At 44.5% G+C, this 26,679-nt stretch overlaps 3 protein-coding genes across 13 annotated transcripts in view; 2 read left to right on the top strand and 1 right to left on the bottom strand.

Moving 5' to 3' along the window:
* The window catches only part of LOC127070500 (probable nuclear hormone receptor HR3), a 61,257-nt gene extending 42,085 nt beyond the window's left edge, over positions 1 to 19,172 (top strand). For 2 of the 8 annotated variants that reach the window (XM_051008580.1, XM_051008583.1), the window contains exons 2-9: positions 4,391 to 4,618; positions 8,039 to 8,204; positions 8,337 to 8,563; positions 9,134 to 9,715; positions 10,973 to 11,245; positions 11,344 to 11,568; positions 11,679 to 12,017; positions 12,957 to 19,172. In XM_051008580.1, coding sequence (XP_050864537.1) covers positions 4,391 to 4,618; positions 8,039 to 8,204; positions 8,337 to 8,563; positions 9,134 to 9,715; positions 10,973 to 11,245; positions 11,344 to 11,568; positions 11,679 to 11,938 — 1,961 coding nt within the window. In that variant the 3' untranslated portion in view covers positions 11,939 to 12,017; positions 12,957 to 19,172. Of the gene's footprint in view, positions 1 to 3,808; positions 4,223 to 4,390; positions 4,619 to 8,038; positions 8,205 to 8,336; positions 8,564 to 9,133; positions 9,716 to 10,972; positions 11,246 to 11,343; positions 11,569 to 11,678 lie in introns of those variants that run through there. The other 6 variants (XM_051008585.1, XM_051008586.1, XM_051008578.1 and 3 more) reach the window with 5 other exon arrangements.
* The window catches only part of LOC127070497 (histidine decarboxylase), an 88,706-nt gene extending 67,370 nt beyond the window's left edge, over positions 1 to 21,336 (bottom strand). For 3 of the 4 annotated variants that reach the window (XM_051008573.1, XM_051008574.1, XM_051008575.1), the window contains exon 1: positions 20,783 to 21,332. The gene's annotated coding sequence lies outside the window, so the exon portion shown is untranslated. Of the gene's footprint in view, positions 1 to 20,782 lie in introns of all 4 variants that reach the window. The other variant, XM_051008577.1, reaches the window with a different exon arrangement.
* LOC127070502 (dynactin subunit 6) lies at positions 19,262 to 20,586 on the top strand. The gene is made up of 5 exons (XM_051008589.1): positions 19,262 to 19,393; positions 19,602 to 19,772; positions 19,830 to 19,957; positions 20,024 to 20,166; positions 20,251 to 20,586. The coding sequence occupies exons 1-5, from the start codon at positions 19,314 to 19,316 to the stop codon at positions 20,350 to 20,352; spliced, it is 624 nt and encodes a 207-aa protein (XP_050864546.1). The 5' UTR covers positions 19,262 to 19,313; the 3' UTR covers positions 20,353 to 20,586.
* Positions 21,337 to 26,679: the final 5,343 nt, after the last annotated feature.

Below are 26,679 nucleotides of genomic sequence, written 5' to 3'. Positions count from 1 at the left end.
AAACTTGGCGATCTATGCAAGGACAGAGCAACAAAGTTGCATCGAAAGGGTGGGGTTTACCATTCCGAAGAACGTGCGTGCGAGAGATCGACGAGCTTGAGAGAATAGAGTGGGAGGGGAAAGGAAGGGGGGAGGGATCTCGATGCACCAAGACGATAGGAGATAATGACGTCAGCGGGGAAAGCGTACGATGCGCTCGAATTTGTACTCGTAAAGTACAAACGATCGTTTCGCGCTCTTCTATGCGTGCGTAATTCCGCGAGTATTTTCGTGGGCGAGAGAACGGAGAAGACAAAAAGAAAGGGGGACGGCTCGTAAAACCGTCCAAGAAAAAAAGATTTCTCCTCTCTTCGATTTTCTTTTCTTCTCCTCTTTTCCTCCAAGAGAAAAAAGGGAGGTCTTCGTTTTTAATCTTAATCGTCGTTTAATCGCGTCTTCGAGAATCAGGTCGCACAGATAACTACACTGATAATCGATATTATCGGACGAAGGATGACACGAGATAAAAAGAAAAGAGAGCGACGCCTTCCTTTAGAGCGCCTACAAACAATCGCGAGCATCGAATCGTTAAAACTACCCTTTACGTGCGTTGATAAGACTTCTCGTTTATCGTCTACGACGTGTCGAGATACGGTCCGATCGTACACGCTCCGTGATCACTGCAATTCTTACGAATCTCATTATCTCCACCCCGTGGAACGATGCGACGTATCTCGATCGCGAAACTCTTATACATTCTACCCGCCGTTCTCTCGATGCGAAAAAGATTCTAACGAGGCTGATCTCTTTTTCTCTCCACGCGTATCCAAGCAGCTTTGGAAAGAAAAAAGAAAAAAAGAAATGGAAATGCGGCTGAGAGCCAAGAAGACATCCGTAAACTCGCAGTGTCCCCTTAAAACGGTACGTTCGTCCACGAAGGAAACACGATACGCTCTCGTGCATTCGGCCCCCGGCGTTGCCCTTAACCAGCCGCGTTAATAAAGTTAACGCGTGTCGTAGCAGGAACGGCAGAAGCAGAGGCAGAAGCAGAGGCAGGAGCAGAAGCAGCGGTAGTAGGCCGCGAGACGATCGGAAAGCGCGCCTCGCGGGTTCGTATTCGGTGGCACGATTCTTCGTGCTTCTTCGGCAAGAGTCGGTACGCTCTCGGCAAAGTTCGACGGCGTTCGGGAGAAGTTCGGTTTGTAACTAAAGGAGAGAAGTGGGGTGCTCGATTACCGAGTGCGCTGTGCGAGTGCTGGCAGAGGGATGGAGGAGGGATTGGTGGGGGTAAGAGTGACGGTGCGTCGAGAACGGCGGTTGCGGGAGGGTCGGAGGGACGAGGGACGGGGGGAGCGAAGGGTGAGGCAGCACTCGGCCATCATCGGCGGAGGCGCGCACAGTTCAGTGACCTGCCTTGGCGTCGGTGGGGCAGCGGCCTGAGGGGCAGCGAGGAGTTCTGACATATTGTGAGATGCCAGCCCGCTACGCCGGTCCCCGAAAAACACCTCCATCTCTCTCTCTCTCTCTCTCTCTCTCTCTCTCTCTCTCTCTCTCTCTCTCTCTCTCTCTCTCTCTCTCTCTCTCACTCTCTTGCACGCGTACGTACACGACACGCATACTCTCGCTCGAAGCTCGTCGAACCCCGAAATATATTCACGCGGCAGTCGTGGACTTTCCGCGAGTTTTTCCGGCCGTAGAATACACGAGGAAAGAAGGAACGAACGATTCATACGTTTCCTTGACAGTGTGCTAGCACTAATATACATATTACGTACATAATATATCGTATTTCGTGCGAGTACACGCGCGAACCTCTCGAAATTTTTCGCGGAGAAAGGAGAGTCATCGCGAGTGCGTCGTCGTCGTCGTCGTCGTCGCCGTCGCCACCGTTCGTGCCTTTCTATCTATCTTTCTTTCGTCTCTCGCATTGCCCTTTCTCCATACGCGATCGAGTCGCACACACCTCTCCTTGTCTCTTTCTTCTTCTTCTTCTTCTTCTTCTCTTCGTATCAATCGAAAGAAGACATCGAAGGGACAAACTCGCGAGTTAGCCGGAAGAGAGCGTCGAGTGCGCGCATGTTGGTGTTTACGTGCGAGGAGTGCCGGCAAACGAAACGAAAGAAAACGAACGAGTTCGGCTTTGGAAAGGCTCCAGATTGAAAAACTCGTGCGTTACTACTCGTTAGTGATATTAGTTGGTAGTGATCGCGCGCGTGTATTTTCTTGATCGCGCGCTGTATCGGCGCTTGCGCGACACGCGCGACCGCTCGTGGCGGTCGAGCTGTCGGAAACGAGTCGACTTGGTGCGTTTCGACTCTTTCTCGTTGACTTGGACGCTCGAGATCGCGTTTTAATCCGGCCAAGCGTTTTCTTTCGAGTTTCTACCTCTACCAAAATTGCGTAAATCTTATCTATTTCTCTTCTCTTTTATATGGGAAGAGATAAGAGTGCCTAGAGATATATATATATATATTTCTATATATATATATATATATTTAGGAATCGGACGTTTTCCTCGAAGAACATGGCGAAGAACGAACATAACCTCCTACCATCGTTCTCGACTATGACAATGTAAACCGGTATTTCACCGTGCGCGATCTCTCCAAGATCTCCAGCTTCTCCTACGAGCGGACATATCTCTTGGTTGTCGTCGTCCAGTGTCGTCGTTACTCCAAAGTACCTTCTTAGATCGTCCTACGCCGCTAAGAAGTATCGCTCCGTCTCTATCTTTTTTCGAGCTGGAACGAAGATAGCGTTCTCGTTGTTCTCAAAGTTTCCTTCTCTCTCTCTCTCTCTCTCTTTCTCTGTCTGTCTGTCTCTCTCTGTCTCTCCTTTCCCCTGCCGCTCTTTCTAAAAAATACAAGTGACTACTATCCAAGCACGTGCTCTCGCGATAGTCCACGCTCGTTTAACGATCGTCGCTCCTATCTCCTGCTCCATCTGCTCGAGTACACGGTGAAACAACGTAAGGAACGATTCCAACGTTGGCAATGGCTCGTAGTCGACCGAGTCATACTTAGACGATAGAGACGAAGAAGAAACGAGAAGGAAAAGCTAAGAGATAAATCTCTCGTTTTGATTTCGGGAGTTCCGGGTGTAGAGTAGCCGGCGCGTTGCACTCTAGCCGGGGCAAGGCATGACGCACGTCGAAGATGCGAGCGTGCCGGGTGACTGTACTCTGGGTTCATCGTTCTCGGTTATGTAATGTTCGACCGTATGGTGCAAGCGCCTCGACGCTACTCGTGGCGCTAGAGTTGTCGGACTCGCGCGAGAGGGAACGAGAGAGAAAGATAGAGATAGATAGAGAGAGAGAAAAAGAGAGAGAGAGAGAGGCAACGCGATATAGGAGAGACATAGGGCACACCGAATCTCTTCGTCGCTTCCGTGCGTCTCTTTCCACGTATACCTACGTATCAAGCGCGTGAATGTGCGTGCGTCGTGCGTCGAGCGTCCGTGCGGTGCGTGTGCGTGTGCGTGACGTCGCTTGCCCCCTCTTTCGTCTCTCTTCATGCATCGGCTTAACGCACTCATATAGCGATATTGAGCCAAGCAGCATCACGACGAAGCTCCGAACGAAAATAGAGATCGGCGAGGAACGTTTCTGCAGCCGACGCATTATTTTTTTCCCTCCCATCGTTCGTTTTCTCGACTTTTCATTCTTCTTCGTCTTTTCGGCTCTCTCTCTCTCTCTCTCTCTCTCTCTCTCGCTCTCGCTCGCTCGCTCTTGTTGCATCTATCGTTAGATATAGTGGCAAGTGGTCCGTGACAGTGTAAAACGCAGGATCGATCGAATGTCAACGTCGAGTTCAAATTCCGAGGTCCTCGAAAGGGCCAACGTCTAGACGTATGTTCCCGTGGTATCGTGCAACGAGTTCAAAGTCGAACTCGCCTAACGCGAACGTCGAGGAAAGAGAAACGTCGAGGAGAAGAAAAAAAGAGATCGCGCGCGCATAATCCTCCGATGATCGCGGAGGCGCGAGGACGCAGGACGGTGTCGAGGAAGAACGATGACGAGGCGGAGCTCATTGCCAGATGACGAGTCGTAAATGATAGAGGAGAGGACGATCATTTTTGTCAATGGAGGGAAGTCTTTCGGTATTCGGTGGATCGACTTGGGGCGCGGACAGTACAAGCCCGCAGCCTCGGGAAGATTCCAGGCAGAGAACTGGCCCGACTCAACCTACGAGTCCTGCGAATAATACCGCGGACGATCGTAAACTGCACGTTAATTCGATACGAGGTATCAGATTTGCGATGACGATCGATGGATCGAGATCGTTTCGATCGTCGACAGAGTCGATATCGCACGAATAAATTTCACGATTACTATCTTTGTCCTTCGATGCTTTTTTTTTACTCGCAATCGTACGGATTAAAAGGATCTCCCTTTTATTCTTTCTGATTTCAGCCCAGATCGAGATAATCCCGTGCAAGGTGTGCGGCGACAAGAGCAGCGGCGTTCATTACGGTGTTATCACCTGCGAGGGTTGCAAAGGTTTCTTCAGGCGGTCCCAATCGTCCGTCGTCAACTACCAATGTCCGCGGAACAAAAACTGCGTGGTCGACCGTGTAAACAGAAACCGGTGCCAGTATTGCCGCTTGCAAAAGTGCCTACGCCTCGGCATGTCCAGAGATGGTGAGTAGCAGCAGTACTCGTGGAAAAACGCTAGAAAACTCTCGTCGACCCTCCTCCGATTGCAACTTCGTCGTAATAACTTCTCGTTGACCTTGATAAAACGTTTAAAAGCATTGCAATAAATCACGATAAGTGCCCACCGCCTGGAGAAAGAGAGAGGGAGAGGGAGAGGGAGAGAGAGAAAGAGAGAGAGAACTCTCTCCGAGGAAAGAAGCAATTTCGCGTCAGTTTTAAAGGATTTTTCCTTGCAGCTTCTAGTCCATATCTTCCTCGTTCGCGTCGTTCGACTACCACTTGTAACTTTAGCCATTTCGTTTGTCTTTCCGGTTCGATTCGGGATACGGGCTGCTTCTTGAAACGCGTACGACTTTTCCCTCCCTTCGATAACCTCGATCATTTCCATTTTCCTAGAAAAACAAGGTCCGCGGGTCTAGGATTTATTATTAATTGAAATCTACCGTATATAATTGGAAATGGGCTTTTAGCGGAAAGTATCCAAGTAGAATCGGTTTATCGCCAATCCGCAAAGTTCCCGATCGTAATTTCTTCCGATCTTTTCCACGGGGATTTCCTCGAAAATCTACGTAAACAGGTAGCATATCGGATCGATTTCATCGGAAAGCGACGCGTTCGCGACAGATCGATGCATTTACGCGAAACGTAATTAAGAGTTAATACTCGTAGTATCGCATTAACAGAAGCACGTCCACGGCTCTCTCGAATCCGATACACGGGGATCGTAACGGACACGCGTGCCTCTCTCGGGGTATACGACCCTTTATCAGAGGCCGCACATCCCCTCCTTCCCCTTCCTCCCCCTTCTCGAAGGCGTCTCACCGACCACAACCTTCCTCTTCCCTCCTTCTTACCACGCTGCAGCACCTTATCGAAGCGTGTGCTACGAGCTGTCTTAAGCACGTTAACTATACGCTGCTCTCCGACTAAAGATATTTCGTATGCGTGCGTGCGTGCGTGCGTGCGTCGTGCGTGAGCTCGCGCGCGCGCGCGCGCGCATATCCGAAAGAGGAAGTAAGATTGCGGTGCTTAGCAGACTATGAAAGTGACACGTCGCGCTGGATTTCCTTTGTGGATATTCCTGGATTAGATATGCCGTTCACCTAGCTGGAGTTTCTCTTAAGTAGGCCACCCTGTCCTTGATCGTCTTAAGATCGTTCGACGCGTGAAAATGCATCGTCGTTCTCCTTGATCGTGACTACACGCATATTTGGTCTTTCGAATCGACTCGGTTGCTTTCTCTAAAAATACATCGACGTACGAGAGCGTAGGTACATTGATACGACGTGTGCGAGTTTGTATTTTTTCAAAGAAAAAACATACAACATATTCGAACAGAAGTTCATTATTCCCTGTCGGCCGAGTTAATATCGAGACCAGAAAAACTTTGGTGTGTAGTGGCAACGAGACGAAAGACAAGAACGATATATCGAAACGTCGCCATAAAAAATAGATATACGATCGTCTAAGCGAGTCTACAATGTAATAACTACGCCCACCCTAGTACCATTTCCTTTTCCTCGCGAGTGGATGCAATAAAATTCTATTTCGAATCCACGCAACGTGTATATCGTATTTCCTCTTTCGATGGAGCATTTTTATCCCAATGAATACTCGTATACGTACGTACGTACGAACGCGAGTACAATGGTAATAACGTTAGCCTATCGTCCGTTAAACGTAGGAGCATTTACGAACGATCGGATCGTAATTAACTTACGTCTCGTTCGTCACGTCGATCTTGCACATATCGTACGGATAAACTCGCTCGTGGATTCGATACGGTAGTAATCGCATAAACTGCTCCTCCTCCTTTTCCTCTTTCCCCCCTCCTCCTCCTCCTCCTCCTTACGAGGCTTATTTGCGTTCCACGATAAGAGCCGAGTCCATCGTCTTCTCTCGTGTACACCGCCATATACATACATACATATGTATACGCACACGTGTGAGAGCAAAGCAGAAAGTGCATCGTGTGCTGGCGGCGCATACTCTTCCTGTTGTCATCTCTGTCTTGCTCCCACCCTCGCTGCTCTCTTCTCTCTCTCTCTCTCTCTCTCTCTTTCTCCGTTGGTCTTCGCGTTCGGTCGATCACCCTTCGTCGCTCCGTCCTCGTCGCTCTTCTCTCGCCTTCCTCGTCCATCCAACGCGCGTGTACGCGATCCCGATAGCGGTTCAGCTGGGCGACTGACGTCGCGTGTAACGTTTTCCCCTCTCCCATCCCCACTCGCGGTACACCCTCACTCCCAATGCGTGCGTACATGCGTGCGTACATGCGCGCGTACATGCGCGCGTACATGCCCGCGTACACGCGTGACCGTCCGCGCTCACGATTCGAACGGACCTCTCCTTTGCACTCGACCGTGGCCGGACTCGCAAACTAGACGATCTTTTTTTCCTTCCACTCGTGTTTTTGTTGTTTTTCTTTCCCTTCCGATCGTAACTCGCTCTTGGCACGCTCGTAAATCGGTACGCGCTGAACCATATCGACGATAATATAGATTCTATCCTTCTAGTCGTTCGTTGACAGTAATATCGCGTAGTAAGATAGCGCTGACCGAAAAACATTGCAAACTTTCATTTCGGTTCGGTCTAGGAACGGAGCCGGCGAGGATAAAAATAGGATTCGTCTCGACGCGATCGACAAGTCGCTCCGCGTTATCCCTTTTTCCTTCGATAAAAATCCTAACACCGGGCAAAAGACGGAAGTGCTCGGGCACGGGTGGTTTCGAGTGGAACGACCTCGCAAAGTTCGAACGTATTTTTAAGACGCGTAACCCGCGACCATACGAGTTTTCGCGCGAACTCTATCGAGATATCGAATCTTCCTATGACGTATCCGTCTCTCCCTGCATGTACGACGTCATTAACGAGCGGGTGGGTACGAAGACGAGAGCTTCCGCGTTCTCCTGCTCTCCTCCCCGTTCGCGGGAAAGAGTGGGGCGAGAGTCACGTGCTGCAATCTCGATCGACCTCTCGATACGACGTCCGTACCTATTTTACGCTCGAGTTTCCCCAGATTTCCTAAGTGGAGTAAGCGCGTGCTACCGTAGAGTCGAGCGAGACGACAAGGTCGAAGACCTTGAAAACACTCCGGAGAGACGCAATTCCTCCTCTAGGGAATTTCGATCGAGATCGTTTATTATCGTCGTCGCTCGGTCCGTGGATGAAACAGACGCGTTCCGTAGGCTCTCCCATGGAGATGTCCCTTCTCATTTCTCATTTCTCCATTTCTTCGAGATATACGTTGGTTCGTTAAACGTCCGAGTGATCGAGATTCACCTCTTTACGATCTTCTCTCCGCGGATCCGTTCCCATTCGCCTATCTGTTCCGGTCCTTTAATCTCGAAAATGCGCGGAGAAACGTAGCGCTCCTTTTCTAACCGGTAGTAACGTTCTTCCTTTCAGCCGTTAAATTCGGGCGTATGTCAAAGAAGCAGCGGGAGAAGGTCGAGGATGAGGTCAGGTTTCATAGGGCACAAATGAGAGCGGCCTCTGAAACGGCTCCCGATAGCAGTGTGTTCGAGCATCAAACGCCCAGCAGTTCGGATCAGCACCACCCTTACAACGGCGGGTCAGTACCTATTTTCTCGTCTAAAGATAGAAGCGTAACCGAGCTCTCCGCCGTCTATCTCGAACGAAGGAATAAAAGGAAACGGCTCGATCTCAGCTCTTCTCATCGACTTAATCTTTTCGCAATGGATAGGTACCCGTACGGTGGGAGCGAGTACGCTTCGCCCGGACCCGGTACGGGTGGTTCCGGTTATTACAATCATCAAGCGATGACGAATTACGAGCTGAGCGCCGATTACGTCGACAGTACGACGGCCTACGACCCTAGGCCGACGCAGACGCAAGTGGCGGACACCGTCGCACCAGACACACCCTCCGCGGTTACGGCAACCGGAGTACTTCCCAGTGTGGTCACCACCGGTAAGCCTTCTATATTTACTTCTCGTTGCTTTCTCTCTCTCTCTCTCTCTCTCTCTCTCTCTCTCTCTCTCTCTCGATCTCTTTCTACATATATATACATCACTTTCTCTCTCTCTTTATCTTCATCTTTCTCTCTTTTTCTCTCCTGGTCCTCTTCTACCGTTCCTTCCAACTGCCCACTCTTTATTTCGCCGCCATTAACGCTAATTGATCGAAACTAACACGCACACTCGTCGTCGAACGACGCGTCACCGTTCCGCAGTGCCGGCAGGAAGACGCGAGCAAGTTCGAAAACTATGTGACTAACGATAAGTATAACGAGCGAACTCCTTCCGGTACCGCGTGCCTGCTTATAACCGCGTTTCGATCCCACGGATCCTTTGGTCAAGGATTCGTTCTCGCAAGGGTGATCTCGGGAATGCGAGAGAGGAAGCGCTGCGACGATGACGATGATGAAAAGGAAAAAGAGAAAAGAGAGGCGATATCGAGCGCGCTTCCTGGTCACCCTTGCCGCGTGCTCGTAAAGGCTGGAGGCCTGAAGCCGTGAACTTTGACTTTTCGGCGCACCAGGAAAGTCGCTGTCTGCCTCGACAACCGGAAGCAGCACAGGCGGTGGAGGCAGTGCTGGTGGAGGCAGCGGAGGTGGCGGCGGCAGCGGCGGCGGCGGCGGAGGAGGAGGAGGAGGAGGCGGAGGAGGAGGCAGCAGCGGCGGTGGGGGTGGGGGTGGGGGTGGTAACGGTGGTAGCAACGCTGGTAGTGCCGGTAGTGGTGCTGGTGCTGGTGGTGGTGGTGGTGGTGGTGCTGGTAGTGGTAGTAACGGAGGAGGTGCTGGAGCCGGCGGCACTGCTGCTGCCGGTGGAACGGTTGGTAGCGCTGGAGGTGGTGGTAACGGTGGTGGTGGTGGTGGTGGTGGTGGTGGTAGTGGTGGTGGCGGCGGCGGTGGTGGTAGCGGTGGTGGTGGTGGTGGTTCGCTGAGCGGGGGTGGAATCGTTGCTGTCAAGCAAGAAACTACCGTCGAACTCGCCAGCTTGGGACACGGCTCGTACACGATGGTCGACTCGACGACCTTTCTGAGCGGTCAGCAACAAAGGGTCAGCAATCCATCCGAGGACGACGAAGTGCCGAGTCTGCCCAGTATGTCCCATGCGAGATGTGAGGTTACGTTTGTGTCCCTTTGCATGGGCATGTTCGCGCTCTTTTTCTCTCTTATCTCACTTTCTCTCTCTCTCTCTCTCTCTCTCTTTTTCTTTCTCTCTCTCTCTCTCTCTCTCTCTCTCTCTCTCTCTCTCTCTCTATTTCTCTATTTCTACCTCTATCTCTTTTTCTTCGCGACAAAGAGTCCGCGTATGTAAAAAGGATAGAACCTCTCCGTTTGATCGCTCTCCTTTCGAGAAAGCCAAAGATCTTGTTTGTTCAAAATAAATGAAAGATAGACACATGCGTCTTGTCCGATAAACCGAGAGATAATATCGAATTCCTTGTAAGATGGATACTTTGCGATTACGTGTTCCATCTCCTTTTTTCGCTATCTTCTATGTTCTTCCCTTTTCTCTGGAATCTTTCTCGTGCTTTCGATGGTCTTTCGCACGATCGTCTCGCAATTTTGTCATACATGTATTTTGCTCATGTTGCATGAAATACTTCAAAGTCGATTCGCTACTAAGGCAGAGTACCGATGATGCATTATGTCATGCCGCAAATACTTTTGTTTCTTTCAATGAAAAAAAGAAAGAAAATAAGTAAATAAAGAAATAAAGAAGAAAAGAAAAGAAAAGAAAAAAGAAAAAAGAAAGAAAAAAGCTCAAGCGATTTCACTCGCCTTGTCTTGTATCATTTCGAATCGTACGCGGACTCTTTCAGTAACCACATACCTAACGGCGATTTCGACGTGCTCGCGTGACCCACCCGCATCGACCGTGTCGGTTAGATAAAGAGCGTTTAATATGGATCACGCAGCGGCAAGTTGGAAAGTAGACGAACGGACTAATAGTCCAAACGTGTCGCGCATCGAGACGACTACGAATGTCGATGGAAATTTTGGAATAATCTTAGAAAAGATACCGTTCGAGTCGCGTTGAAAATATTCTCTACGGATCCATATTACTCGATTCTAGCTTTTGCACGTGTAAGTCGCGTTATAGATTCAAAGTGACACGCGCCGTTCGGCACGCAAGAAGAACATGTCTCGACTATGTCTCGGCTTTGTACTACCTTCCGTACGAACGAAGAAAAAAAGAAAAAACGAACCTACACCTATTCCCTATTTACCAAATTATTACCAACTCGATTCCTTGGTAGTATGCCTGAAGCTGCTTCGATGTATCGAATAGTGAGATAAAATAAAAATATATACGAAAAAAGGGAAAGAAGGAGGTTAATTACATCAAACGGCATGCACGAATTTCGCAGATCCAGCACAGATCAGCGAGCTCCTCTCAAAGACGATAGCGGACGCACACGCGAGAACGTGCCTGGTGTCGACGGAACAGATACAGGAGTCATTCCGGAAGCCTCACGACCTCTCCAGATTGCTCTACTACAAGAACATGGCGCACGAGCAACTTTGGCTCGAATGTGCCCAAAAGTTAACCACTGTTATCCAGCAGATCATCGAGTTCGCTAAAATGGTCCCTGGATTCATGAAGCTCTCGCAGGACGACCAAATTGTTCTACTCAAGGCCGGTTGGTATCTCTTCTCAGAAACGTTCTTACTTATTTCTCATGGAACTCTCTACGTTCCTAGTTGGTATTTATCGGATAGTAACGAAAACCTTTCGCAGGTTCCTTCGAGTTGGCTGTGCTACGAATGAGCAGGTACCTCGATCTCCAGCAAAATTGCGTCCTCTACGGCGACACGATGTTGCCTCAGGACGCGTTCTACACGACGGACACGGCGGAAATGAAGCTGGTTTCCTGCGTGTTCGAGCTGGCTAGAAGCGTTGCCGAATTGAAGCTAACCGAAACGGAGTTGGCGCTTTATAGCGCGGCGGTATTACTCAGTCCCGGTTCGTAAATCTCAACGTAACTCTTATAATCGCTTATAAATAACATTCCCGATAATAGAACGATTATTGGCAAGAGGAAAAAGAAACAATGTGTGCATTTGTTCGAACAGATCGGCCGGGACTGAAGGGATTGGCGGAAATCACGAGGCTTTCGCAGGCGGTGATACGGGCTCTGAGGTCGGAGCTGGACCGGAATCACGTGTCACCGATAAAAGGCGACGTCACCGTGTGCGACGCGATCCTCGCGAAGATTCCGCAACTGCGGGAGATCTCGCTCTTACACATGGACGCCCTGGCGAAGTTCAAACGGTCGCAGCCGCACCTCGAGTTTCCGGCCCTTCACAAAGAGCTTTTCAGCGTCGACAGCTGAACGATCGACGCGACGCAGGGCGTCCCGACGCTGACAAACAAAGCGGAACGCGAATAGCGCGGGGCCTTGCTCTGTCGAGGTGAGTTCCGAACGGGTACTCGAGACAGACGGAGAGAGAGAGAGAGAGAGAGAGAGAGAGAAACATTAAGAAAGCTATACTTCGTGCGAGTAACGAGTAAAGAAAAGCTAAGAAAAATCGGTACGGGATCGAAATAGGAAACGTTCTCTCTCGAGGAAGACGCTAGACTACCGAGACGATCTTCGTTGAGTAACGATCTGATACCGCCCTTTCGATATCACGATCGATACCTGGCGCGATCTGTACGAGTGATAAAAAAGAAAAAAGATGGAAGCGTGTATAGAAAGAAACGGCCGTGGTGGGAAGCGGAACGAACGGTAGATGGTTCCGCGAATCCACTCCTGCAACTTTTTCTTCGTCCTCTTCTTCTTCGTCTTTTCGAATTCGCGACGGAGCAACGCTCGAGAGAACACGTTGCATGTATAATAATTTATAAATGCTTTTACGTTAATTTTAGTCTAGAATTAAGATGGAAAGAACAAACTTTTCTTCTTCTCTTTTTATCTTTTCTTTTCTCTTTTCTTTTCTCTTTTCTTTTTTTTTCGTTCAAGTTTTCTTTTTTATCGAAGAAACTCTCGGTGTCTGATTCGGATCGGGTACCATCTACTTTTCGACTCGTCCGTCGACTCCATCCCATCCCCCACTGCCTCTCGCGCGGCACGTTTATATTCTACGACGTCCTTCGGCTAGAAATTGTATAACGCGTCAGCGATACGCATAAGCGATTCCGGTTTTTTTTCGTTTCACCAACCGTGCAGTTCGATATACCGCGGTGCTAAACGACAGGGAGCAAAATAGAGAGGGGAGAGAGAAGAAAGAAGAGAGAGACATATATATATATATATAGGTAAAAAAGCAAAGAGAAAGAAAACAAATGAAAAAGAAAGAGAGAGAGAGACACAAGCGTTTAACGAATTCTTCCTTTCCTTTCTGTTGCAGATAATTTCCTTCGTAAAGAACGTATTGGGCCTTAAATAAACATAACATTGTTATATATAAAGTATACATAAAAAAGCAACATAAAGTATATATAAAAGATATATAGAAGTATATATATATGTATATACACACACACACATATATATATATATATATACAAATATAAGATATATTATATATATATATAGAGAGAGAGAGAGAGAGAAAAATCGAGCGTGAGAGTGTGCAAAAGTGTGACAGCGAACGGAACAAAATGTAAGAGAACGTGAGAGAGTGAGAATGATAAGCAGAACAAAATATCGAACGAGAGCGTAAAGTGAGATATCGGTTGTTACGATACATACATAAAGTATATATTGTATTAACTAACAAAAAAAAAATAAAATAATCTGGTTGAGTCCACCAGGATAGCCTTAGGACGAGCATCGTTAACTCGAGGACTGCCGTAAACGTGAACATTTTGACCGAGTCGCTATCTCGACGTAGACACCGAAATATATGTAAATGCAGGCGATATAAATGAAAAGAAAAAAAAAAGAAAAAAAATAAACACGTACACACGCGAAGTGAGAAAGACTGCAAGATCGAACTAGAGAGAGACGTAAGAGAAACAAGAGAAATCCATTTGATCGAGACGACAAAGACAACTAGAGTAACGACGAAGCCGAGAGGGTCGAGTCGAGCGTATCGATTAGAAGCAACGATCTCCCCTTTTTGTTATCACGAAAATGAAACTCGAGACTAAAAGTTAAAAAGGAAAAAAAACCGAAAAACCTACGGAAAAGAAAAGAAAAAAAAAAGAAAATATTACATATACACGCATGGCCGATGCTCACGTTCGACCGATCCTCCGACCTCTTCCATTACACACCTTTCAGTAGTGATTCGTTAGTTCTGAGCTACTCTATGAATAATACATTATAATTACATAAATATGCATACATACATATATAATAAAAAAAATAAAAAATAAAAAAAAATATATTTTGGCGGCACGGTCAAAATTCGTCAATCCTCGAGCCCTCGAGCGGGGATTAAAAATACGTTTAGATAATTTTGTCCTGGGACTAGCCTGGACGGTTACAGAATGCGAAACACGTACACGTACACGTACACGTACACGTACAGAAACACGTACAGATCATGCACAGAGAAAACACATACACGTAAAAAACACAGATCCGTACGGAAAGGGACAGTACACGTACATATACACATATACACATACGAACATACAAACATACATACATACATACATACGGGACATGACGCTCGACAGAGACAAGAGAAAAAGAAGAAGAAATATAAACAAATAGATACTGGATTAAAAAAAAGACGGTCACACAGAGATAGGACACACGCCTGCGCGAGCGCGTAGATAGTTAATCGAGTACACATTATGTGCGCATTAACGTTTTGGTACTGTAAAGCACTGTCTAACGCGCCTCTCTTTATACGTAACACACGTATTTCTTAAATACTTTAAAAATAAATAATCCAATACCGCGGTGAAGCCTCTCGAAGCGATTTTTACGCACTGTTACCGGCTCTCCTTGCTCGTCGTTGCCCGATCGTTGTCACGTAGGCGATCGCACGCACGATTGTTACTACTTACACGATCAAATTTGTTGCTTCTTCATTAATGACAACAACAACAATATCGATCGCTCTCTTGCTTTCTAATTACAATCGCGTCCATTTCTCTCCCTCGCTCCCACAGGAGAATGGACGTATCCAATTTTTGACGATAACGTAGCCGATCGTAGCGTGATCGTAGATCATAGTGAAATAAGCAAAATTTGGATGCGTTTCAAGCTCTATCAATTACGATTCGTACCTATCGACATTCTCGTTACGCATGAAAAGAAAAAAGAAAAGTAAAAAAAAAAAAAGAAAAGAAAAGAAAATAAAGGAGGAAACCAAAAGAATTACATAGAGATAATTTTCGAATCTCGACGATCGTACAACGACGCGAGGAGAGCGATGGCGAACCCGTGACGGTGCGCCGACTGACACGTTTCCGGACGGTTAAATATAACTTATAGAACGAAATTAAGAGATGCATAATTATTCTGCCGATTAACGAGTAAGTGCGTAGAATTTATTTAATTGTAGATAAAGGGGGAAAAAAAAAGAGAAAACGAACGAACACGTACATACACAGAATCACGTACGCGCGAGTGCAAATATACATCTTATCCATGATCGTTCACGACCTACCTAGACACAAGACACACATGCACACTACCACTTCCACGTCCACCTTCACCCATCGCCACCACCATCACCACTACCACTACCACTACCGTACACATACACGTTTACTTACCCTCCCACAGAGAGAACGAGAATGTGTGAGAGTGAATGAATAAGAGAGAGAGAGAGAGAGAGAGAGAGAAAGAGAGAAAGGAAGATACAAATGCGTGAGAGAAAGAAATCTAAAAAGTATGAGAGATAAACGGAAAGCGAGAGACACGTACACGAAAAAAAAAATAAATAAATAAATGAATAAATAAATAAATAAATAAACAGAGAATAAGGCGCAACACGTACACGCGCACGCACGTTGCAATTAGACGTTATTATCGCAATTTGGAGTTAAATTTTATAATATATAATATATAAAAATATATATATATAATAAATAAAAGTTGACGGATAATATAAAGTTATATATATAATGTCTAAACGAAAGGAGATCGTATCTATTTGAGGGTGACGTAAGATGTGCGCCGTTTCAATGATTCTGCTTTTAACCCTTTTGTACGTTATACATACACACATGGCACACAGACACACACAATGTCATAAACACCTACGAAAGCGCGCGCACTACCTATATCGATTTTTAAACGAAACGAGAGAGAGAGAGAGAGAGAGAGAGAGAGAGGGAGAGAGAGAGCGAGAGAGAGAGAGAGAGAGAGAGAGAAAAAGAGAGAGAGAGCATCACAGTTTTCGATGTGAGATACGTGCGTCGCTGATCTGAAGACTGTCCCGTTCACTATACGATTTGTTTTGAAACGCTTTTTAATGGAGTAAGATCTGTAGAATAATATAATTTTGAGATCGTTCAAACCCATTTTAATTTTTCATTAACAATATCTCGTTACTTCTCTACGTTCTTTTTTTTCGTTCGTTAAAGAGAATCTAACGAAACGGTTTTCGATATCGGTTTTCAACGTATCGAGTCCTAAATCTTTAGATTATCTGCAGCAGAATCCTTAGATACTCCTGCGTTGTCTTTAAAAAAGTTCCACTCGCGTCTTTTTCTATGTTCGTGTCGTATGAAATAGCAACGCGTTTCATTCGCGACTCGATTAAAATTTTTTTTTTCTTTTTTCTGGTCTTTTTTTTTCTTCTTTTTTTTCACACGTGTCCAAACGCATTGCAGGATGTTCTGAGAAGAAACACAGGAAAAACTCAAGACACACGATGTATAGCACTCGATATACGATCAACGTCCACCAAGTATATCCCTGTTAATGAATGTAAATGTCTTTTAAAGAGAGAGAGAGAGAGAGAAAAAAAAGAAAAGATAAAGAAAAAGGTGGGTAATCTCTTCAGCTTCGGAGCTTCACGACACGATATATCGACGATGATAAGTGTTACAATCGCTTGGCTTCAGATGTTGCAAGTAATAGCGCCGCTTGTATCGAATGTTCTCACTAAAATAACTTAATATTCCTATACCACATCCATTAGATATATTTCGTGTAAATATCAGGCACCCCAGGTACACGGATCGACTGTGAATGAAACTCGATGGATGGATATTAATCATGGAATATCGAAGTGCTGAACTCAGTAAATTTACAAATCGAATAACGTAACATAAAAGAGAAAAGAATATATTATCCTCAGGACATCCTGCCGTTCTACGTATATTCCAAAAAAATATACGTAGCAAGATGTACGCGATAGAATCCTTTTAATCTCGACAAAATCATCTCGTACATCCTATTATTATCGTTGCATGATCTTCGGCCCCTCAAAAAGCGACGATCGACTTTGAGCTCGCGATCGCCTCGAAGTTAATACAACACAAAAAAGTAATAAAAAGAAAAAAAAGTAATGAGTCTATTTTGCGCGTAAACTTTAAGACTGCGGATATATGATGCACTGTGTGAGAGCCGGTCTTTCGACAAAATTTCTACTCGTTCGACTTCGTTGCGGATATATCTATCTAATATACGAAACAAATAAAAACCCTAGCGAATAAAGAAAAAAAGCTAGACGAAGGGAGAAAGAAATCTCACCAGGATCCGCGAGGATCATTATCGTTAGTAACGGAAGAAACGACGACAGCATATTATTATAACGACGATACGATCAGCTTAGATCTTCTTAGGCGGTTCTACGCGAAAAGACGCAGTGATCAAATACACACACGATTATAGTCACAGGAAAGGACACATAGAAACGGAAGCTCATTCTCAAAACGATTCGGAGAGACTGCAACGTGACCGGCACTCCATCCTAGGATTATCCCTCGAAATTAACGTCGAAGAAAGAAAGAACGAGAGAGAGATGGGGGAGGGAGAGAGATAGAGAGAGAGAGAGAGAGAGAGAGAGATATGTACGGTTTTACGTCTAAAGACAAATTTTTATTAGTACCTTGAAAGAAAAGAAATTACCGGGGTCCTCGAATTATAACTATTGTTATATACATATACATATATATATATATATATACCTTTAAAATGATAGATCTCCGAGAGAAATTCGTATCGTAACCCTTTGTTTCTTTTTTCGATTAGACGCATAGACGAATTATGCGTGTGCGAATGGCGTTGAGTGGATGTGGTATAAGGATATTTATACGAATCATGCGAAACGAAAGGGAATATCTGTAGCGCGACAAGCGAGGAAACCTGGCTTGCCGGTCGCGCACGCTATGTCCTTTCGTAGGATTATCGGGAATTTTGGAATTGGGAGATACTCATGGTTTACGTTTTGAAAATACATTATCTCGTTATAAAGTGTTAGAGAATGAAGAAATGGCTGAGACTTTAAGCAGCGCGATCGCAGTTATATTTTAATAGGGTTTGTAGAGAATATCGAATGATATTTGTTGGACACGCAAGAAAGGGGATCGTCGTGTGGCCTTCGCAGAAATCGTTAGGATGATGTAATAAAATGGGATCCCAAGAAGAAGAGGAGCGTTAACTTTTGCGGATAGAAAAAGGATAGAATAGCGAACGTTTAACAAACTTTTTCATGGAAATCGAAAAGCTCGAATTCACGGAGATAGGTAGAAATCTAGAGCGATACGATGTATAGGCGGAAATAAAGGGGATAATGAGTTATGCCGTTGTCCTCGTTAACACTTTTTGGTTAAGAGGCACGATGAACGAAGTATAAACGACATGTAATAGCCGATGTCACTCCGTGTAAGGACGAAATACAGTCATTTTTTACTACTAGAATTGTAACGAAGCTGCGTCAACAAAGTTTAGCTCGTTTCGGACGTCGATCTTTTGTTTAGACGAAACTTTTTCTAACTTTACTTAATTAACGTTTCACCACAAAAGCAGGAGTATCGTTTTTTCTCCTAAGTGATCTATATTTCCATAGTTGGTCCATTGTAATCGCTTATCCAGCTACTTCCTTTAAATAAACGACTGATTGGCGTTATTATCGTTTCATCATCCCTAATTATAACGCAAAGGTAAGAATCGCGTTAAAAATGCATGCTCCTTTGATCATTCATTATCGAACGATAACCAATTTCTTTTAGAGCACGTCACGACAGATTAATATACACTAAACGACTAGTTCTTCTTCGATTTCGATTAGCGTATCCTTCAATGATGAATTTCTCTAAGTACAACTATATTTTACATCGTTTCTTTTTCTAGCGATGATATAAGATCTGTTTTATACGAAACACTAAGATAGATCAATCGAACGAGAGAACAAATAGTATAATTCTAACGTAACTTTCTTGCATCCTGGGGAACGATAAATATGAGCTACGAGGAAAGATACTGCAGGCTATTCCCCTCGATGCCTCACTGTTCGTTATTTTCTGATTTGCAGCAAACACATTTGATACTCTCAGCCTCTGAGACTATTGTAGAATCTTCAATAAACGTTCATCCCGATGAAGAAATTTGTTAATTGTATGCTAACTAAAAACCTAAATAAACCGCCAAACCCTGTGCAATAAATTAAACAAACAAAAAATTGTTGCTAATAAATCTTCATTTGAAACAATTCATTGTCTGTTCTATTAAACATCGCAACTCTCTATGAAAACTCATCTATTTCTATATAACGACATGTATCCATATAAAAATTTTAAATATTAAAAAAAAAAAAAAGTAAATTCTACGCTGAAACAATTCATTCGTTTTAATGTATCGCTTTCGCTCTAGAGTGCGCTGCGTACTCAACATGACGTCCAACATGAGTTCGTCCATGGGTCGACGTTCCAAGTAAGATATTTAACTATTATTTATACCGATATTTATTTTAAGTATATTCGTTTGATTAATTACTTTCCCATTATCAACGATTATCTGTATCAATTTTTAACTTAAAAATTTTATTTCGTATAAGGTTAGGAATGTGCTATTCCATGTTCTTACACCGTTATCAAACTATTGTTATCGTATAATTTAATTATTTCGCTTTATCGTTCAGTTTGAAGATAGCTAGTGGAGCGGTGATATGCGACGAAAGTATTTTAAAAGGAGATATCACGATCGGGACAGGAACCGTAGTACATCCTAGAGCAAGCATTTTGGCAGAAGCTGGCCCGATAATTATTGGAGAAGGAAATATTATAGAAGAGATGGCAACGATAGCAAACAGGCAAGACTAACAAATTGTTAGTATTTAGAATAGTTCTCTTATCGTACTTTTATGCAGATTACCACCGGATGCTCCCGAATCCACAATGATACCCGTACAAATAGTTGGTAACTATAATGTTTTCGAAGTAGATTGTATCTGTGAAGCGCATAAAGTTGGGGATAACAATATTTTAGAAACTAAAGGTACATGTTGTTATTCGGTTTACTTTTGTTACTCTACGTTATATCAATTTTTCTTATCCTCTATAGCTCACATTTCTAAAGACGTAGAATTAACTAATGGATGTGTAATTGGAACGGCTTGTTCTTTAATAGAACCAGAAACTGTTCCAGAAAATACCGTGATATACGGCAGCAGATGTCAACGAAGAGAAATGAATGACAAACCATTTGTAAAGATTCAATTGTTTTTACAAAGCTTTCAGTATCCCTACGCTTGTATCTAAATTTAATATGCTATTCTGCTTCTACTTTAGCCACAGGTAGGACAACTAGACTATCTAATGAGGGTATTGCCAAATTACCATCACTTAAGGAAGCCTAACGTGAAATCAATGAAAGTAGAACCGACGGTATAACGGAGTTGTCGTTTCTAACGAAAGAAAACGAATATTCAACCCAAAGTATAGAGTTATCTCTATATAAATACGATATAACTTGTATGTAAAATGTTTATATGTTTTCATAGCATGATAAAAATAATGATGCTCGAAATAATTTATGCTAATTATCGTATACTTGATAATAATAATAATAATAATAATAATAATAATAATAATGTTGCACTTTATAAATAAATCAATCCAAATCTATTGCGTTGTCAATAATATTTTACGATGACATGCATTTATCTCGTATCGATCGCTTCAGTCTCGTACACATAAAAATTCGACCGTTTATAAAGACTTTTGTTCGGCTCAAATAAAAAGGCATTTCGATAATACGATATAGAATATATTATACGGAAATAAAACTTATACTATTAAAGAATATTATAAATTAACATACCAGTATCGTCCGTGAAGATTAAGGAACGCAACGTAAACTCGATGCGAAGAATACAAAGGCCAAACACGGAGTGACGAGGTTGTAAGAAGGCACATTCGTTCGATTTATTTTATTTAAGTCCGTAACTCTTGAATGTCACTAATTTTAACAAAAAAAAAAACACACACACACAAAACTGATTATCCTCTTCTCCATTCAAACCAACCGAAGCTACGATGATGCAACAAGTACGTAAAAAGTAAGACCGTCGCGCTTCCTGATTGGTTGTTTCTTTCGCGGGATTCGCTAATTTTTAAACGTATCGATGAATCATTTCCAAAATTATTTTCGATGTTATTTGAAGTTATATGATTATAATTATGTCCAGGAACGTCATTATTTAATTCATAACAGCGAATAGCACGGCTAAATGGATCAAATTCATTCCTCAATCGTCACACATAGAAATTTAATGCAAATAACGACGCACGTCTTACGAAATGATATCATTTCAATTACGCAATTATTACTGCGTAGTAATAAAATAAATTTCATATTCGTCTTAAACTTATCTAATAATTATGTATCTTGTATTGAGTAATCACCAATATTCCGACGCACTTGAAAGTATAAAAGGAGGAATAAAAAGAAGCCGAAGTTTTCACAAATGGATTATAAACGACCGTTAGTCTTTAGCTTACTTTTTACTCGACGGATGAAACAGAATATTCTGTAGTTCGATCTTGTCACGAGAAGATGGCAGCATATTCACGAATGGAATAGATAAACGCTTAAAAAAAAAAGGAAATAAATGAACTCGTGACGATACGAAAAGGTACAACGTCTTTGATCGGCGAACGATTGCTTTTAATTTTGTTATAACCGCAACTAGTGCGATAAGTCCATCTTAATTGTCAAATTTTAATATCGCATAAAGTTTGATATACGCAAAATCATATCGGAAATGAATCTTATAAGCAGAATCTCTGAAGAAAATTACCGACGTCAAACTATTTCAACGAGAGATCGGTTCTTTCGCTTTATTTCTCGTCTTCCAATGAAAACTCCCTTGGAGAATTCATTGCGTCGCAATGCTAAACGCTACACCTATGAATATGAATTAGCATCTCCTAGTGAAAGGGGGATTTTGGTTGCAAACCATTTATCGCTTCCGTCAGCTTTAACCAACCTGCGACAGTGATTCTCAATCGATCGTTTCATCTCCTATTCGAACTTGACCATCTAGAAAATTCTGAAAAAAAATTCTGTCCTACCAAAGGGGATATCGTAAAATGAATCGTAAACCCGAATCTTTCAGGAAAATCTTGATATATGTGTACATACATGATACATATATATAGGTATATATATATATATATATATATATATATATATATATATACACACCACACACACACGCCACACACAGAGGTATATATAGGTGTATGATGAAAAAATCGTTGAACGAAGGACAGAAGAAACGTAAAAAGTAAAAGACAGAGAGGGATTCACGAGTGGCGCTTTATTTTAATGATCGTCCGTGGCAACCCCCTGCGGCGGTAACTCTTGTCGCCCGAAAGTGGTGACCCGAGAGAGCTGTCATATTTTGACGTCCGCAGCGGGCGTCGTATGAGAGAAGAGAGGGAGGAGAGAAAGAGGAGAAGAGGGTTGAGATTATTTTTCATGGCATTACGCCGCTCTCGAGGTAGTGGGCTGAGTCGAATTCCCAAGAAGGGAGAGGGTAACGAGGGGAAAAGCCCTAATGGCTCGACGACGAATTTACGTAAGCTTTTATCAACGCTCTCGCTATCCTTTCTCCTCCCGCTCGACTCGTCATCAAGAACGGAAGAGACTTTGCGGTTTCTCGGTGACTCTCGTCATATCAAAATCCCCATCCGTCCTTGCTTTCTTCGAAATATGACGTAGGATATCTTGGAAGAACGTCGACGAAATTCTTGTGTATCTAATTCAACAAATTATCCTACCAGTTCGTCATCCGCGAAGGACAAAAAGAAAAATCGCAGGATGCGTATTAACGATGAAGAGTCTCGACGATCGTTACGTCCAAAATAAAGAACCACGAGGTGTCTCGAACATTTTCGTCGGCGGAATGAACGAAATGGGGGAGAGAAAGAGAGAAAGATAGATAGAGAGAGAGAGAGAGGGGGGGGAGGGAGAGAACGAGAGCGGTTAAGCATTGATTGCAAGCCATCATATCGTGACGAGCGTCGACACGAGCGTCGACGGACAGGCCCAGGAGGAGGGTAGAAAACGGGGTGGTTCGGGGAGCACGACCAGCACGCTTGTCGTCTCTCGCATCAGCCATATCGCACCCTCAACATCATCGCCACCGCTATCGTTCGTCCTTCTCGTCCTCGTCGGTTCGGAGTAACGCTTTTCCCCTTCCGCGTGCGCGCGCGCCTGCTTCCAGTCGCGCAACGCAAATTGACGTCTGCAGACACGAGCTCAAGCTAGCTAGCTAGCTAGCTAGCTCGAGTGGCAAACGAGAGTGACGAGCGTTACGAATCCGCGACTCGCTTAACATTTCCATTGTGAGCCCTTTCTCCCCTTTTCTCTCCTTGCCCCCATCCCCCCCCCCTCTCTCTCTCTCATCGTTTGATTGTGAGTCCCCGACACTCGCAAATGCCGCGGCGAAAGGAAGCGAAATTGAAAAGGGACTTGAAAAGGGAAAGAGAAACGCCGCGTAACATCGGACTAAATTTCTCTCTTCGTCGGCGCGTGTCCGCGATTGTTTCGTGCCTTTATGACACGACGAAGGAATACCGCATATCCAATGTCAATGATTCTTTCTTTAACACGAGCCAGGGAACGTAGCATTTGCTACAATTATCTACGGTTCCTTATCTCAGATAAGCTCTAATAACGCCATTAAGACAGGAAACGAATCAATCGACGCAACGAATAATACCTACCTACTCGAGCGACGGTTAGAGAAAGAGAGAGAAAGCGAGAGAGGGAGAGAAAGAGAGAGAGAGAGAGAGAGAGAATCAAAGGATCGGATCCGCCCACGAGGCCGTCCAAAGGGAAACCACCCGTAAAATCCAAAAGGGGTGCAGCATAGCTCCAACGGTGGCGGTGGCGGTGGCAGTGGCGGCGGCGACTCTGTGACGCGATTATGCTAACGAAGTTATTCTATTGTAGCGCTGTTTACAACGACGTGCGCATTAAGGCTATACCGGAACAATAGCGCCGACGATACTCTCACAGGGGAATCCTCGGAAATCGTGCCAACGTTATACCCGTACGCTCGTATCGCTTCCAAAAGGAAATTGCTAGCGACCTCGTCGTTCTCTTAACGAGACGATGGCTCGTTCCGTGTTTAAAACATTAAAGATAAAGAAAAAAAAAAAAAAAAAGAAAGAAAACGAAAAAAAGAAAAGAAAAATAAAAAATTAGATTCGAGACCTTTCGAAACGATCGCTCATCCTTTCGACGTTAATTCCTACCAAAGCAAACCTATTCATGAACGAAACGAGGCAGGTAACAATGATCCGAATCCATTGATTCGGAACGGATTAATCTTTTACACTTGGATGCGTTGTAAAGACTCCCAGCGATGTTTTGCACGATCCATATTACCTTACTTTACTCGCTAGTTAACATTTATGAGTACAGAAACCCGACAGTCCTATACTCCATTCCTTTTCTTCGTCTTTACTACTTACTTTCCCCGATTATTATTCCAATGTTGCTTCGAATATAAGCACGAGTGTTAAACCTACGCGATAACTCGTGCGCGTGACGCGCGAATACGTCATATTGCATTCCAAGTTTCGAACGAACTTTGCAAGAAAGATTCGAGTTTAAACAATATACCGAAGAAGAGAGGGAGAAACGAACGGTCTTACCTTCTCGCCTGGTTACCCTCTATAGCTTGGGGCGCCACTTGACTCGTATTTAACTTTCAAATCTAAGTATTTTATGCCTTTTGCATCTTAATGCCCTTCTCGATTCACGGCCTCCACGAAGCTCTTTTTTCGCTTTGCTTTTCACCCCTTACGTGTTCTCTCCGCGAGATCTATATTTTCATGGCTGTCGTCGTACATTCCCCCGCTACATAAATTCACGCGTCGTCGGTGTTATCGATCGTCCGAACTTCGTTAGAGAAATCTATAAAAGAAAAGGATCAAAGTAAGAAGAAGATACTCGACGTAAGAATCGGAATAAAACATAAGTTGTATACCGGTGGGAGTATACGGATCGACCGTTTAACGAGAGAAAAAGCAAGAGAAAAATATCGACGCCTCGTAGGACACGGTCTAAGTCGTACCTAGTGCCGACGCCACGTCGATTCGAGACGCGAGTAATTCATGCTTCAACGATCCTGGCATTTATGTGTCCAACGGAGCGTGGCGACGCTTCGACGGGATTATTTGTAGGATCTCGCCGTATACTCGACGTTTCCGCTGAATCCTTTGTGTCGACGGCCCGTTACCGCGCCACGAAACGTTTCCAAGACGCATTTTGGGGTGCGCTTAGGAGTGACTGATTTTCGCGATGAATGGGACGAGAAGCGAAAAAGAGAGATAAGGGAAATCGATTCGTGACACATTCCTTCGCGTCGCGGCTGTGCTCGAGAAACGAAAAATAATAAATAGACGCACGACGTCGATCATCTACATTGCTAAATCAATTACGACGAAACGACGAGATACGGAAGAAGCGTAAAGCGGATAAGGCGGAAAATCCGATAATTATATCGGACCGAATCGATCGGGGTCTCAACGGGACAATCCTGTGACAAAGTAACGAACTATTTTAATAAAAATAAGTCCGCTCTTTCCGCTTTAGGAAAAAATAGGACGAGGCGAGTTACTCTCCGATTCTCCGGTTCGCATCGTCGACGCGGAAACGCTCGTTGGTCGAAATCGTCGCGGTTATATTCATTTTCGTAAACGAGACCGACAGACGGAATCGGGATATCATCGAGCGTGCGTGTAATTGCTTTTTTCTTCCATTCCTATTGCGGAGAAAGCGAACGAAAGAGAGACGGAGAGAAAGAGACGTAGAAGATATATAGGGTCGTTCGGTTCTCCCGGTTGGTCGGGACACTTCAAAGCACGACAGTGGCGCATTCGGATGCACGGAGCAAGCCGACAGACGTCGTTCGTCTCGAGAACAGGAACGAACTTCGTACCAGATAATCTTCGTCTCGTCGTCGGCCCTCTGTACGATACTCGTACATGTTTTGCCTTCGACGAAAGGGGGAGAGAAAGATGAGAGAGAGAGAAAAGTAGAGAGAACGTAAATGGCATTCTTCTAATTTGTCGGCACGACTTTGTCGGCTAATCAATCGGCTTCGTGATTACCATGCGCCACAGCGTTAAACAACGCGACCGCCTTCTCCTCGGTTTCACCGCGTACTTTTCTATCTATCTACGTATCTGTTTCTCCGAGCGAGCAAGGTGTACGCTCACGCACGCGTGTCACACGCACGTCAGGACTCGCGTCCACACGTGCGTTCTTCTCGAAGCGCCGCATCGTGTCGCCGACATTCACGATTTTTCCTTCTCATCGAACGCACACGTGTCCATATAGACATACCTTCTTTCCTCGATCTAATTTCACGTCGGGGCCATCTTGATTTTCTCTCCGATTTAAAAATATATATTCGAACGGAAGTACCTATTCGTCGAGCGAGTTTCATATATATTTTTTTCTTTTCTCTTTTTTACTCTTTTTCTTTTCTTTTCTTTTTTTTTCAAAAACAGGAAAGGTAAATATCGCCGACACACTTGTCGGAGGCCACGGACAAAAAGTGGGAGGTAATTTATAGGAGGCTGGATCGAGGAGCGTTGAAGACGTTAAACGGGCGTCCTGCCTAAATCAAGTTAATCGTACGCGACACGACTAAACGGGCTGCTATCTTGGGACGAAGCTCGAGGTCGAGCAGCGCG

Source organism: Vespula vulgaris, chromosome 18 (genome assembly GCF_905475345.1).
Source record: "Vespula vulgaris chromosome 18, iyVesVulg1.1, whole genome shotgun sequence".
Taxonomy (NCBI): Eukaryota; Metazoa; Arthropoda; class Insecta; order Hymenoptera; family Vespidae; genus Vespula; species Vespula vulgaris.
The sequence above is the reverse complement of the archived record's forward strand: the minus strand, read 5'-3'. Positions and strand labels throughout refer to the sequence as shown.

What these genes read in the sequence shown, in the direction of transcription:
- LOC127070502 (XM_051008589.1), top strand. Translation starts at nt 19,314, where the DNA reads ATGTATCGCTTTCGCTCTAGAGTGCGCTGCGTACTCAACATGACGTCC. An exon ending in TCCATGGGTCGACGTTCCAA is followed by an intron (nt 19,394 to 19,601) that starts GTAAGATATTTA and finishes TTTATCGTTCAG; the next exon opens with TTTGAAGATAGCTAGTGGAG. An exon ending in AAATGAATGACAAACCATTT is followed by an intron (nt 20,167 to 20,250) that starts GTAAAGATTCAA and finishes CTTCTACTTTAG; the next exon opens with CCACAGGTAGGACAACTAGA.